General features: G+C 46.2%; 2 protein-coding genes across 5 annotated transcripts in view; both read right to left on the bottom strand.

Moving 5' to 3' along the window:
• TDRD7 (tudor domain containing 7) overlaps window positions 1-2,026 on the bottom strand; it is a 40,107-nt gene extending 38,081 nt beyond the window's left edge. For 2 of the 4 annotated variants that reach the window (XM_090132406.1, XM_090132403.1), the window contains exon 1: window positions 1,844-2,026. The gene's annotated coding sequence lies outside the window, so the exon portion shown is untranslated. Of the gene's footprint in view, window positions 1-143; window positions 1,402-1,843 lie in introns of those variants that run through there. The other 2 variants (XM_090132405.1, XM_090132404.1) reach the window with 2 other exon arrangements.
• A 6,233-nt stretch (window positions 2,027-8,259) lies between these two features.
• Window positions 8,260-14,394, bottom strand: part of DGKQ (diacylglycerol kinase theta) — a 79,799-nt gene continuing 73,664 nt past the window's right edge. The window contains 2 exon segments of the mRNA XM_090132681.1: window positions 8,260-14,156; window positions 14,159-14,186. Coding sequence (XP_089988807.1) covers window positions 14,089-14,156; window positions 14,159-14,186 — 96 coding nt within the window. The 3' untranslated portion in view covers window positions 8,260-14,088.

Raw genomic sequence — 14,394 nt, 5'->3', positions numbered from 1 at the left:
AACGGCAGCTACCTCCCATAACGTGGCAGCTGTGCCAAGGGCAGGTGCCCTGCCACACCAAGGCTTGCTGTCACAAGTCCCAGGCATTGCTGCTCGCCCACCCAACCCAGCAGTGCAGAGGAAGAAAGGTGCTAGGTACAAACCTGAGGGTAGCACACATGCTTGAAGTCTGGTGTGCACAGACAGCGAAGAGGAAAACTAACTTCACCTCCCCTGCTCCAGGCAACAAGTCCTCAGCTGCTTCATAAAACTGTATCCAAAAGGGAGCAACCCAGCAAATCAAACCCCATTCCACGCCTTAAGGACAGTACTGCATGGATGGAAGCAATCTGGGCTCTCACTATAAGAAAAACAGAGGCCCTGGACTGTGTACAGAGAAGGGCAACAAAGCTGGTGAGGGGATAGAGCACAAGTCTCATAGGGACTGGTTGAGAGAACTGGGATTGTTCAGTCTGGAGAAGAGGAAGCTCAAAGGAGACCTCATCTCTCTAAAACTGCCTGAAAGGAGGGTGGTGGGGTGGGAGTTGGCCTCTCTTCCCATGGAACTAGCAACAGTAATGGCCTCAGGTTGCAGCAGGGGAGGTTCATGTTGGTTATGAGGAAAAATACCACCTCAGAAGGAGTGGTAAGGCACTGAAACAGGCTGCATGGAGAGGTGGGGGAGTCACCATCCCTGGAAGCGTTCAAGAAATGAACAGAGACAATACTAAGGAACATGGTTTAGTGGGAAAATATTGGTGGTAAGAGGATGGTTGGACTGAATGATATTGGAAGTCTTTTCCAACTGTGGCAATTTTATGACTTTATCCTATGACAGAATAGTGAAGATGCAGGGAAGGCCTGTTCCCCTTTTTTGGGGGAGGATTACGGACACCACATCAAGTAGAAAAAGAACGTCAGTCTCCAGCATTTTTCAGTCTGCACAGACACACTAACAGCAGCCTGCCTTGGTGCACCCCACGCACATGATGGCACAGCTCAGCTGCTCAGCAAGAAAGAAGGAGCACGGAGTCCAACACTTCCTTGGCTCCTTGAGCCTCTTTACTTAATGCACATCCAGGACCTTACTGACCTCAGCTGGCCACTGCTCACATGTGCTTGTATTTACACACCCACACGCCCACACAGGCACCCAGCGCTGCTCGTTTGTGTACTTAAAAAGGCACATACACTTACACAGCGAAGCTGAACGTACTGTACACAAACAACGGGGTCAGCAGAAAGGGACACAGAAGTTCCAGCTTGTCAGTTCCGGCTCTGAAGGCAGATCTCCCCTAGCCCTGGGCTGCAATCACACACAGCAGCGACACGGAACCCTGCCAGCACCCCAGGGCACGGCCACAAGCAGCATGGGAAGACTGCAGCTCACCTCCTGGAGGCAACCACAGCACGGGGGGGAGGGGAAGGGGGGAGGGGGAAAGGAGGGAGGGTTCCTGCTTCACAATTTAAACAATTCCGATTCATTTTAAAAAATCCCCGATTTCCACCTCCAGCCTTCTTCTTTTTCTTCTTCCGAGCCTTCCGCCTCGCACTGAACCTACCGCACGAAAGGAAAAGTTACACCTTGGGCAAAGGTGAGAAGGAAGGAAGAACACGCAGAGATTCGGGACGGCAGAGAAAAGTCCAACAAGGAGCGGCGCGGGGGGCAGGACGGCTCCAGGCTGCGGTTAACAAGGCGGAGCCGAACGGCAGACAGCAGCGCAGTTGCGGGCACGGAGGTGAAGCGCGCCGGGCGGGCAGCAGCGCCGCTCCCGCAAAGCTCCCGGTCGCCTCACCAACGGGGAAACGCCGCACCCACCCGCAACCGACGCACCAGGGCCGAACGCTACCCGAAAGCACGCACCCGTACGCTATTCGCAGAATTGTTTTCACCGCTGAGCTTCCCGTTGCCGGGCACGGTCTCTCCGTCCAGCCCGAGAGGGCCGGAGCCCCGCAGGGCTCCAGCTGTTCTTCACCTCCACCGCGCTCCGCGCCTCTCTGCCCCGCCGCCGGGACGAGGCGCAAACTCCGCCCGAGGCGCATGCGCGGCGCTCCTCCCGCCCAGCCGCGGGGTGGGCGGCACGCGGCGGGCGGGGCGGGGCGGCCATTTTGGGGCTGTGGCGGAGGCGGGGCGCTGGGCGCGAGTGGGCGCGAGGCTTCGCTTGAGCTTATTCTGCTTCGCTGCCCGGCGGACTTTGTTACTCGGAAGCGCGGCTTCTCTTTGGCTTTCAAACGGTTTACAACACTTTGAGAACTTCTGTCCCCTGTTTAAAAGGAGTGCCTTGGCAGGACAGTAGTCCGTGTCTTTTCCGCATAGCTCTGTGTGTGGAGCTCTCCAACAGCACGTTCAAAATCTGTGGATTATTTTACCCTTTTACCTGTGGATAGCTCTAGTTAGAGCCTTATTTCTGGTTTCAGAGCAGCAGTGCTTGTGCTTCAGCCCCATTTTTGTAGAGTTACCTGGCAGGCTGAGAGCAGCTCTCATTAATTCTGTTTTAATGGAATCAAATCCTTTCTGACGTCCTGGTGTCCATCCCAATGTTCTCCCAGGCCCCTTGGCAGCAGCATCCATCCAAGCAGACCACAGTTTGGTGCCCAGCATCTGCGCCATCCAGCCATCCCTGCAAACATTTGTGGCTTTGGCTTAGACTGGCGAGAAGCTGTTCAGCAAATAGCTTGTTTCCTCTCTTCTCCTAATTCCCTTTGACACATGTCAAATCCCTGCCAAAATACAGTGCTTTGTACTGCTTGCAGCTTTTTCCTTTTTTTTCCATGAGATACTAGCACCCAGCTGGTCCCAACAGATTCGGTAAATCTGTGTTTGCCACTTGTTCAGTTTTTGACAAGTAGGATGTCCTTAGCACATCACAAGAGGGACGAAAGGATTCTTACTTTGCCAGTCTTTCAGGTATTTGGCAAGTAAGTTACCAAAGAGTGGCTGCAGTTCCCTCTGGGGGGCAGAATTCACCCATGTGAGAGTGAGTTCCTTCTGACTTTCTCCATCCAAAGGAATGCAAAAGAAGGCGTCTTTTATAAAGTACTCACCGTCTTCGGGTATTGCTGACCACAAGGTATACGGGGTTTTGTACCACTGTATGAATCTCCACTATGATTTTATTAATTTATTTCAAGTCTTGTACAAAGTCCTGAGTGCAAGGATTCTTGGACAGCAAAATGCGAGTGTGATACTCTGACGTTTTCATAGCAGTGCTTACTGCATAAAAACATCCAGCAATGATTCTGAGCCCACTGCGGCTTCTAATTTCAAAGGATATTGTTTTTTTCCTACTGGTTTTAGCTTGACTTTTACTGTGGTAGCATTCTTGGCTCTCCTAGGTTTTTTGGAAGTCCACACTAGGAGTATTACAGCATCTAAAATTTCCTATGGAATTCTGGTTCCTTTTCAGTCTGCAGGTACAGTTGAACATCCCATACTGTGTCCTCAGTTATGTGCAACCAAATAGATTTAACAGAAAGTGCTCGAAATTGAGCTCTCAATTTGTGAAACAGATCACATCCCAGCAATAGCAGGAGGGAATTCTGGCATATATAGAAATTCATGAGGGATCTGGACTGGCTGATTGCTAGGCTAAGGCCAATAGGATGTGGTTCAGCAAGACTAAGCACTGGGCCCTGGACTTTGGCTGTAACAACTCCAGGCAGCACTACAGGCTTGGAGCAGAGGGGCTGGCAAGCTGCACAGAAGAAAAAGATCTGGGTTTTTTAGTGGAGAGGAGGCTGAATGTGAACCAGCAGTGTGCCCAGATAGCCAGGAAAGGCCAATGGCATCATGTCTTTTACCAGAAATATTGCAGCCAGCAGGAGCAGGGAGCTCAGTATCCCTCTGTACCTGGTGCTGGTTAGGCTGCTGTGGGTGCTGCACATGTAGAATTGTTGCTGCAGGGAGTGCAAGGGTACCCCGAGAAGATCTCTGGTTGCAGCTGGCAGCATTGCATGTAGTGACCTTCTGGAATGGGTGGTCCTGTTTCTCTGCAGCAGGCTCCTCTTTGCTCTCTGCCTGCCTCAGCCCTTGCAGCGTTAGCATTTCTGTGCTTTTTGTGGTGCACATGAAGCCAACAGCTGCCCGGATGTGTTGGGCCAAGCTGGGATGAGGCTGGAGGTGCCGTTTCGTTGAGTTAGCACTCTGTGCTGCTTTTCAGCCTTTGTGTGTGAACATCTCTAATCCAGGCGGCTTATGGAGCTGCTGGGCCATCATTTCTCTTTGCGGGGTGTTTATCTCTGCCCTGGGCTGTCAGCTGACAGTGCGTTGTCACTCACAGTGTGTTGCCACTCAGTGTGTTGCCACTCACAGTGGCTGTGCTCAGCCTCAGCCACAGTGCTGTAATGATGCCCTGTGAGGTGCAGGGCCATCAGCATGAGCCGGGCAGGAGAAAGGAACATGGCAGGAGTGTTAAGGACTCAGGGGGAGCTGTGAGGGTCTGGGTGAGGAGGTGCAAGTGTTGAGGAAGTGCATGAGGAGTTGAGGCTGTGGTCCAAGCAGAAGCAGGGGAATTGAATTTGTCCAATCTGCACCACAGCTGCTACTCACATTGGTTGCTGGTGGAGCTCCCCACATTCCTCCTTGCTCCTAGGACCCTGGGGCAGCTGCTGGGGACAGGCAAGACATCCCTGGGGCAGCACCTCAGCCTGTGGTGCTGCACACTGCTCTGGGAGCTGCCCTGTGAGACTCTCAAAGTCCTGCCAGTGACATGCATGTCAGCAGCAATGGGTCCTTTGGGACACAGTGGCAGGAAAAAGCTTCCCTCTCTCTCCACTTAGGCACTATACCAACGCTTGGGTTCTCCTCTGTGCGCTCAGAAGCTGCCAGCCTGTGCTCTCTGTGCTGCGTGTGGGTGCCTGTAGCTCTATGCTCAGCACTGGTTCTGTGTGTTCAGATTCAGTGTCAAGTCCTGGTGGGAGGACATGGAGTGCGAGGGTCCACTAAGCAAAGCTTTGGAGTCACCCAGGGGGATGGCTACACAAACTTGCACGCTTAACACCCCAACTGCCCATTTTTCCCTTTTATGGTTTGGAATGAGGATGTCTTTAGGAAAAAACAGAACCAGTTATACATCCACAGACCAAATAGCTACAGCACGGGCATTTTTGTGTAACTATAATGCTCTATTACTCTTACAGACCCTTCACGGTCTCCTGAAAGCTTTTTCTAATTCACCAGAGCGTTTTGCTATCCTCAGTTGGAAAGCAAGAGGGCAGCAATCTCCAATGTAACGGTGACTGCAGTTACCGAAATGGTAAAGCTGCTTCAAGCAGCAAGTGGATTTGCTTATATGCAAACAGAATCACCAGAATTTAGGCTTGTGCAGTGACACTCCTTAGTTGTGTGCCAACACTCAGCATAAAACTTCTTAGACAGCTGGCACATATTGGTAGACAGCTGGCACATATCGATAATGAACAGAAATCCACTTCAGCAGGCAGGTGTAACGGTGGCTTTGGACAGGTTATAGACAGCCTATGACCAGAGATGCTGACACACCATCATCACAAATTTAAAGATACAGAAAAAAATCTGCATTCTGCTCACTTACAACCCAAGGAATCCTGAAAGAGGAGAGGAAAGGAGAGGATTGGCAAAGTGGCTCCAGCTGCCCTCCAGGTTGGTTTTCTACCGAATTGCTTGTCTAACACTTTTATTCCCCCCGCTCCCCCCTCTTGCTTAGCTGTGTTTCAAACCTTCTGTGTCTAACTGGTGACTAAATCCACTTGGAAGACAGAACACAGGGTTGACCACGGCCAAACCATGTTTCTCATTCTCAGACACCAGTTTGCCTTGATGGGGCTCTTGCACTAACAGAGTGAAAGCACAACCCCATGCAAGTTAGAAGCAGAGAGACTGCTGGAAGTCAGGCACTTTACCTGCAAACCAGATCCTTTCTGCTCTCCCTGTTCAGTGAATGGCAGGGGTGGAGAGAGGCAGAAAATTGTGGCATTCTGAAAGCTCCTGTCTTAACTGTATACATTAGTCTTCTACTTATGACTGGTAACGCTTATTTTTTTGCCACAGGGCATTTCAGGTGTGCGTTATGCTCTTGAACAAGGGGTGCAGTCTGGATATCCAAATACTCACTTGTTTCCCGACTCTGACAGTGAATTTTGGGGCTGCCTGGAAACCCATCAGGAATCTCCTCCACTCATACTTCTTTCTGCATTTCCTCATGCCCTTTGCCAGTCAAAGTACTATTGTTTAAGTTGTGCATGTAAAGAAATGTATGTAGAAGGCTGATTTTTATTGAGTCTCCTGAAGAATGAAGTTCACCTAGCTCAGTGTCTGCTGTTGTCTAGCAAAGCTGTACCACAGCATTTGGCAGGACTTCTCTGCACAGAGCACCCACAGAAATGCCCTTGGTCCTTCGAGGTATGTGTGTTGTACCCACTGGGCAGCCTGTCTGGCTCCCATTATTGCATATTTGAAATATCATAGAATCATGGAATCACAGAATCACAAGGTTGGAAAGGGCCAAGAGATCACCTAGTTCAACTGTCCTCCCACCACCACTGCTACCACAAGCACTAAAGCAAATCTCGCAGCTCCTCATCCAGATGCCTCTTGAACACTGCAGGGACGGCGACTCCACCACCTCCCTGGGCAGCCATTCCAGTGCCTGACCACCCTGAGAGAAAAAGTTCTTCCTCGTGTCTAACCTGAACCTCCATTGGTACAACTTGCGGCCATTTCCTCGGGTCCTGTTTGTTGCCTGGGAGAAGAGGTCAAACCCCTCTTCACCACAACCTCCCTTCAGGAAGTTGTAGAGTGCAGTGAGGTCTCCCCTGAGCCTCCTCTTCTCCAGACTGAAAATCCCAGCTCCCTCAGCTGCTCCTCATAAGACTTGTGCTCCAGACCCCTCACCAGTTTCGTTGCCCTTCTCTGGACACACTCCAGGGCCTCAATGTCTTTCCTGTAATGAGAAGCCCAAAACTGAACACAGTACTCGAGGTGCAGCCTCACCAGAGCACAGGGGGATGATCACCTCCCTGCTCCTGCTGGCCACACTATTTCTAATGTAGGCCAGGATGCCGTTTAATTTAAGGTTATTTTTTTTTTCCCATGTGCAGGCTGGTACTTTGTTTGCTTACCCTCTTTTCCCAAGGACAGCTGGGACCATCACTGAAGTAACTCTCAATACAACACAACACTGTGCTATCTCAGGTCTTAGCAGTTGGAGTAAGTGTGACCCACAGAAATAATGGCTCCAGAGGTGCCTGACCACTGCTGAGTGCCGCACACCACAGCTGTGTGTAGCTGTTAATGGCAGCAACCAACAGCAAAGAAATGAACAACTCTGCTACAACACAGCCACCCTCACATGATGCGTGACCAGCCTCCTGCAGCGTGTCAGAACATTGCAGAAGAGCCCACCTGAAAGAAAGTATGTTTCTTGATGAGTAAGTGTACTTTGCTGTTTTTAAACAAGCACGACTACTCCACAAACGACCAGAGCAGAACAGATGTTGTATTTTTCACAGACAAATTCTAGTTATAGATCTCTGGAACTTGTAAATAACACTTAGAATACACAATTTCAAATCAGTGCAAAATGTACAATCAGATTAAACACAAACATATTGCAAAATATATACAGAATTATTCTACGAATATAACCCAAAGAGACAAAGAGATGTTTAAATATACGAGGAAAGCCCATCTTCTATAAATAACTTTCTTTTAAACTAATTAGTACATTAGGTATGTTATTTGTAGACAAGATAGCACAGCATAGTGACTTGCAAGGCAGACACTGAGAAACGAGTTACACTGTTTCTGAGACCAGTGCACAAGTAAAGGTATGGTAATGCATTACTAGTTTGAGGCACACAACGTGAAAACAGTTTTTGAGCACTTGAAAGCTAACACTTAGACTTTATTTATTTATTTCTTTATTTTTCCAGAACTATTAAGTGCACAAAGAGTAAGCATTAGACAATAGCTAATCTGTTTGGTGGTCAGCTTACCTCATCTTGTTGGGCCAACCGATTCGCTGCCAATGTATTTGAACATTCACAAGAGATGTTACTAGACACGTACAAGTCTCTCGATATTAACATGGCATTTGTTAGGAATCCACTTGAAGTTGACCAATTTAAATGACAAGAGGTGAAATGCCCTTATTTAAGCAATAACCAAGCTAGAGACTGAGAAGAGTTAATAAGTGTCATAGGAGGGACACTGAAATCTCTAGCAAATGACAAGCTCTGTGACGCTTTACATTCAAAGCAGAGATGCTCCTATTAATTAGAACTTGCAGCTTCTTCAAGGTATTGATTGCTACTATCTACAACATTGCTAATTCAACTACCTCAAAGATTACTTCTTTTTGGCATGTTCAGAAAGCTAAAGTTATACAGCTATTGCTATGATACAGATCCCCACAATTTTCTTTTAAAGTAGCAGTGAAGGCATCATAAGCACCTAAAAGTAACACAATAAATAGTAATTCTTCAAGCACCTCTTGCTACCCACTTTGGCAAGATCAGCAGCACAAAGGAAGAGATGCCATGGCTCGGCAAGCTGCAACTGTTCGACACAGGGAAGGATCTGGTTTGAACCTTATTTCCTTTGGAAAGCAAAGAGACAGGAACAGAGAGCTGCAAGGGCCTGACGGTCACCAGACCTGCTGCACCCCTGCTGTCAGGTACCAGGGCAACCTCTTTAACCAAGTGATCTGTATTGGGGAAAAGTTCAGGCTGCTACAGCTGGTGTTTACAGTGGAAATTGCTGCCAGAAGGGGATATGCACAATGTAAATGAAGCCAGATCTTCTGAAATCAAGTTTGCTCCTAAGCAACACACTTGAGCCAGGGTGACATGTTAAATGAGAGTGTTGCTAGGAGATCTGAGAAGGGTAGCTATACCAACACCACTGTCCTACTAAAAATACTTTGCTCTGTGATACATCTTTAATACATTTACTTCAGGGCTTTGAACCAACCTCTTTAACAACACTGAATTGCTTATAAACACTGTGATGAATTATCCTCATGAAAAATAAAGTCCATCTTTTGGAAAACATGTTCAATACAACACTTGTAACAGTACAAAATCTGTCTTATGAATCCACATCAGGAAAGTCGTAACCACAAGTAAATCTCTTTAAAGGGACATAGCAAAGAGTCTAAACCAAAAGGCAACTATTTCGTTAATTGTCATGGGAAGCAGAAACAGTGCCTCCAAGATGCAAAAAGGGTGCACGGCATCAACTGATGTGTGTGGGTTTACAATCAGTAGTCACTGTCCTGTAAACACTGAAGCTGCTGGACTGGCTGAAGGTTAAAATCAGTAAATTGCATGTATTTTACTGCATTCTGTACACAAAATGGCTACACTGTTCAACAAAACAGCTAGCAGCAAAGGAACAAGGGCTCTGAGTGGACCTCTCCGACAAGCCAAGGAAGTGTCAAGTCAGAAAATGCTGACATTATAAATAAACCTTACCGTTACTTTCAAAAGCATTATAAAGTCAGACAAACAATCCTAAACTTTAGACTAGCAGCCAATTTGTAATTGTTTAAAAATACATGTGAATTTCCAATCAGTCAGCTGTAAATACATACTGTGATGTGGGGAAGATGCCATCTCTCATTCCCAAGCAGATCTCTTGAGAACAGAATCAGAGATGGGGACCAAGGAGCGCTGTGGTCAGAGAAGTTCCTGAAGTTTCGAAGAGTTGCATTCTACCTACGTGCGTTCACCATTACCTGAAAGTGCATCTTTAGATCTGCAGATTCATCCCCATATTTACGTAAGAGTACAAACACTGCCATTTTGCTACACCCTAAGCCTATCTAACTTGCCTATCTAACCCTAAGACTATCTAACCTTTTCTGCTAAGTGCAAAAAGTACATGAAATGATATGTGCACTGAAGAACACGAGGTCATGGGCTGAAAATGAGGCGGTGCTGCCCCGTGAATCCCAACTGCTGCTGAACTGCTGCACAGCTGTGAAATGGCTGGAGCAGAAGCTAACGCAGAAATGGAAAACAGCGTGAACCCATTCCCACACCCTCTGCACACACACACCACCCAGCACCCGTGCTTCTGTCACCAGTTTCAGCATAAAGGTCGAGTCCAAAGGGCAGGACAGCAGCTTAGCAGGAGGGGAAGATGCATACTCAGTGCCATGGTGGTACAGGAAAGGTATGGTGTGCAGAGTGAAGGACTCATGACTGCTCTCTTGGTTTAAGTGCCGGGGTGTGGGCTGGTGGCCGTGCAACATATGGCATATCTGCCCACACACCGTACAACACCGATGCAGTAACATCTGTTCTGTCTCCAACAGAAGTCCATTTTCGGTGTCAGCACGGTTCATTTTACATTCTCCTCCCACAAAATGAGGTTTCATTAGGTACACAGACAGTTACATGCCAACAGGCTGTGCTGCAAGGTAACATGCACACCTGAGCCTTCAGTGACACCACAAAGCTGATACTCAGAACAAGAGCACTATTTGCACGTTGAAAGAGACAATCTGTGCAGTACTTTGAAGAGGGTAACTATGCGGATTAATGAGCAACAGCCTGCACCAGTTCTTTTGTTTCTTATTTATATTGACCATGCTACAGCTTCTGGCTTTTAAAACACTACAGTAGCCACTGCCATTGATGCTAAACACACTAAAACGATTAACATGTAGAAAAAACATGAGGAGCTCAGATGGAACATGCAGATACTGTACTCTGAACACAGCTGTGCTTTGGCTCTATTACTGCTTACTGGGAAACAGACGTCCATTAGAAGTACGTGCTGGCAGCCCAGGAGGGTGCAACAGGAAAGCTGCCCTGCCTCCTGACCACAACGGTGAGAGAAAGGTGCACAAATGAGTGCTATCACAGTGCTGCAACACAGCAAAGGCTGCAAAACCACACTACTACGGGACATTAATAAAGACTGTATTAAGAACGTGTGTGTTTGTATACGCATATATGTAAACATACACACACATAAGTGTTTCTGATTACAATGAAAGCATCAGCAATATAAGCTACAAAAATCAAGTCTAAAATTCATGGGAGAAAATAATATCAAATTTTCTGATGCAGTATCTACATCTCAGGGATAACCTTTCAAATTTTGTTCTCCTAATTCAGGACAGAGGCAATGTATTTAAAAGCAGATGTTAACCAACTGACCACCATCCTACTTGTCTGCTGGACCAGGACATTTGAAATGCACCATGGCTTCAAGGACCTCTCTCTCTCCATGCTAGGAAAGCTTGCTAGGACACCAAGTGAGAGATCAGTACTGTGTGTGCTGCACGTAGTTGTGGGTGAGAAGACAGGGGATACAAAGAAGATAAAGGAGTGTGCCTGAACAGTGCAGCCTGTGCCACTTCTCTGTCTATAGCTGTGGTTTCTAACTAATCAACACCTTACTGCCTTGCCTAAAGCTAGGTACTCAGGAAGCACTCATACAGCACTCCTCTTTCCACTCAGTTTCAGAACCATGTATCTGCCCACTGTGATATTAATTGTACTGCCTCATTATGTTCAATGTAAAGGCTAAGTCAAGATGTTTCATACTAAGTGTAAAGAGTTAGCACCTCTCTTCAAGGAAGTTTTACAGGCTACAGAAGAAAATACTAGGCCTTTTGAGATACCCAGTGTGATTTAAAAAAAAAAAAAAGAAAAAAATAAAAAAGAAGAAAAACAAATGTATGATCCCTTTAATATGTTGGCCTTTACAGTACCTGAAGCTGGTACAGCTTAACAGAGATGCTCAACAGAGTTTCTTCTCTTAAAAGTTTTACAAGAGTTTTCCTTTCTCAACTGCTCAGGAATCTATTTTGCCTTCAAAACACACTAAGAATCATTTTATGATGCACAGAGACCATAAATGCCAAGTGTGTTTTCCTTAAGATACATTTTCATTCCAGCATGGCACTCATCTACTTAATCTATTCAAACAACATGTGAGAATCAGTTTATGGAAAAAAGAGAAAAGAGAAGGAAAGAAGAGAACTAAAAGCCTTTGTATGCATCAGCAGGATCCACCTGGACAGCTGCAAGAACAAGGTTGTATTTGTGTCACCTTGCTACCACAATGCTGCCCTGAATCAGCCTTGTTACAGAGATGGAAAATCCCCACGGAACGATATGTCACAGCACGGGGCCCTCTGATTAAAATACTCTGGCCCAGGAGTTTCATGTTATTTCAGATAACAGACACTAAGCAACAGGGAGAGACAGCCAGGCCCTTAACAAGCCAAGAGCACAAAACACTGTCAGTCACATACTGCAGGATGATGTCTAGAAGAAAAGCCAGACAGGTTTATTTATTTGGGCTGTAGAAGACAGTCAGTACCAACAAGCTTAATAGCTCATGTGTGTTTTCTGTAACAAAAAGTGAAGCCTTCCTCTCCATGTTTGAGTCAGCAATTAGAAAGACCGCACAGTCTTTCAGCTACACCAAGGACAAAAAGCAGTTTCTCTGGCTTTCTGGACAACTACTAGCAGCAATGTGTTTAAGATTTCTTTTCTAACATATAAGCTTGAAAGCACAGCCTGAAGTACAACATGTTCCTGCTGCTTGGAATGCTGGTACAAGGATGCCACGGGAGCTCCAGTGGATCCTTCCTGTCCAGGTTCTGAAGCAGAGACAATCCCACATCTAGTGATCAGGAGATGAAGATCCACACTCTCTCCTCCTGCACAAGTGCACAATGCATGAAGGGAAAGGTTCAGTCGCTGTAGAACCAAAGCGTGACAAGACCAACACGACTGTGGACATGGACAGCAGATATATGTAGTGCAGTACAGGACTAAGCATTTGCTCTAGTTCCAGCCTCTACCAGGAAGCAATGAAAGAGCTGCTGGATCCCTGCAGCAGCAGCAGGCAGGTAGGCAAAGAGAGGTGATGTCAATCTCACAGAGATGAGAAAGGGCTGAACTCAGAAGAGCACACATTCATCCCAGGGGGAAGGTAAAGTCACTGAGTCGCTGGGCCCACAAATGCTAACAACACCCACAAGGTACTTGAAAAAGCTGACTGGGTGTGAGTTCTCTTGACAGATATCGTGTTCTCACTCTCCTGAACCCTACACAATGCTACATGCACTCTACAGGCTTCAGTACCTCCTAAAACTCCTGAGTGAAACTACTCCATATTTCACTTCAGCTCTGCTCTATCGCTGTGCTAATTCACTTCAAAGAACACTATATGATACCTGCTTTACAATAATTAGTTACAAGTCTTGGAGCTTCCTCTTACATAACAGCCCAACAAATAAGCGAACGAGATAATACAAGAAAAGACAACAAGAAGTGCCTGCTGTTAAAGATAATGCTCTCAGTGATAGAAAATAGTCACTGCAATAGTGTACTGAAATAGTGACTCAGGTATTCTTGTTCCTTTTCTAGTTTGGAATGGTAGCTGCTGAAATTCAAATGCCTTTTAAACAGGCTTTGTTACCAACTTTAGCTGATAATATACTTAAAAGCTGTTTGCCCTTCATTCATTCTGTTCACCTGCTGTTGAAATAAACTCTCTGAAATAGCTGGACTCAACTGTTCTAGTGCTTCCTTTCTTCCTAGTACAACAGGCTTTTAGAGAAATCATCCCTCCTGTATTCTGTATTTTCTCTTTTCTAAGGTAGTAGTGCTGTTTCAGCTGTGTTATTTGGACTGACCCAAGAAGTTCTCAGCAGCTCATGTCTTTGCCTTTTGTACAGAGGTTACTGTAGGTATTAACTTAAAACAACACAGTTTCATTTATGGAAGGATGCATCAAGTTTTTCTATGGAACAATTTTCTAAAAGAAAAAGCAGAGAGGACAGGAAGTGTCCTTGTGAAAGCAGAAGCAGAAATCTTGGCATCTCATAATCTTTGTTTGGCCTTGGTGTCCATACACATAAAAAAGCTGGGCAACGGTTTATGGAAGAGCAACCCAAAGAAAACATCTTAAAGGAGGCAAGTGGTACATAACAGTTACTTGTAACAACGAGGCACTATCTCTGAAAGACTAAGTAGAACCCAGTACTATCAAAATATAATGAAGGCACACTCATAAACAACGCTTCTTCACCAGTTGTCTGCACTTGGTTTTACCAAACTATCTTTAGTTGTGCTGCATCGATTCTGAGCACAGGTCTCCGTTTAGCGTCCTCCTTCGCATACTGACATGCTATCCACTCTCATCTCTCTCAGGCTTCCAGTTTTTTTTTTTTCTGCTTGGATTTTTTCAACATACGAACCTAAAATGCAAAATTTTTGAAGAAAATGAAGGAGCGTTCAAATATCTGGAGTAACCTACTGGCAGGTCTAAGACGACTAATACACGAGTGAAGTGTTGGAACTGCAAGAAAACAAACTACAATACGTAGCTGAGTGAAAAGTGCTAGGATTAACTGCTTTTTACATAAACAAATAGGCCCATGTAGTTACATGTATATAGTGTGTACA

This window comes from Phasianus colchicus, chromosome Z (genome assembly GCF_987193195.1).
Source record: "Phasianus colchicus chromosome Z, bPhaCol1.hap1.1, whole genome shotgun sequence".
Lineage (NCBI taxonomy): Eukaryota > Metazoa > Chordata > Aves > Galliformes > Phasianidae > Phasianus > Phasianus colchicus.
The sequence above is the reverse complement of the archived record's forward strand: the minus strand, read 5'-3'. Positions and strand labels throughout refer to the sequence as shown.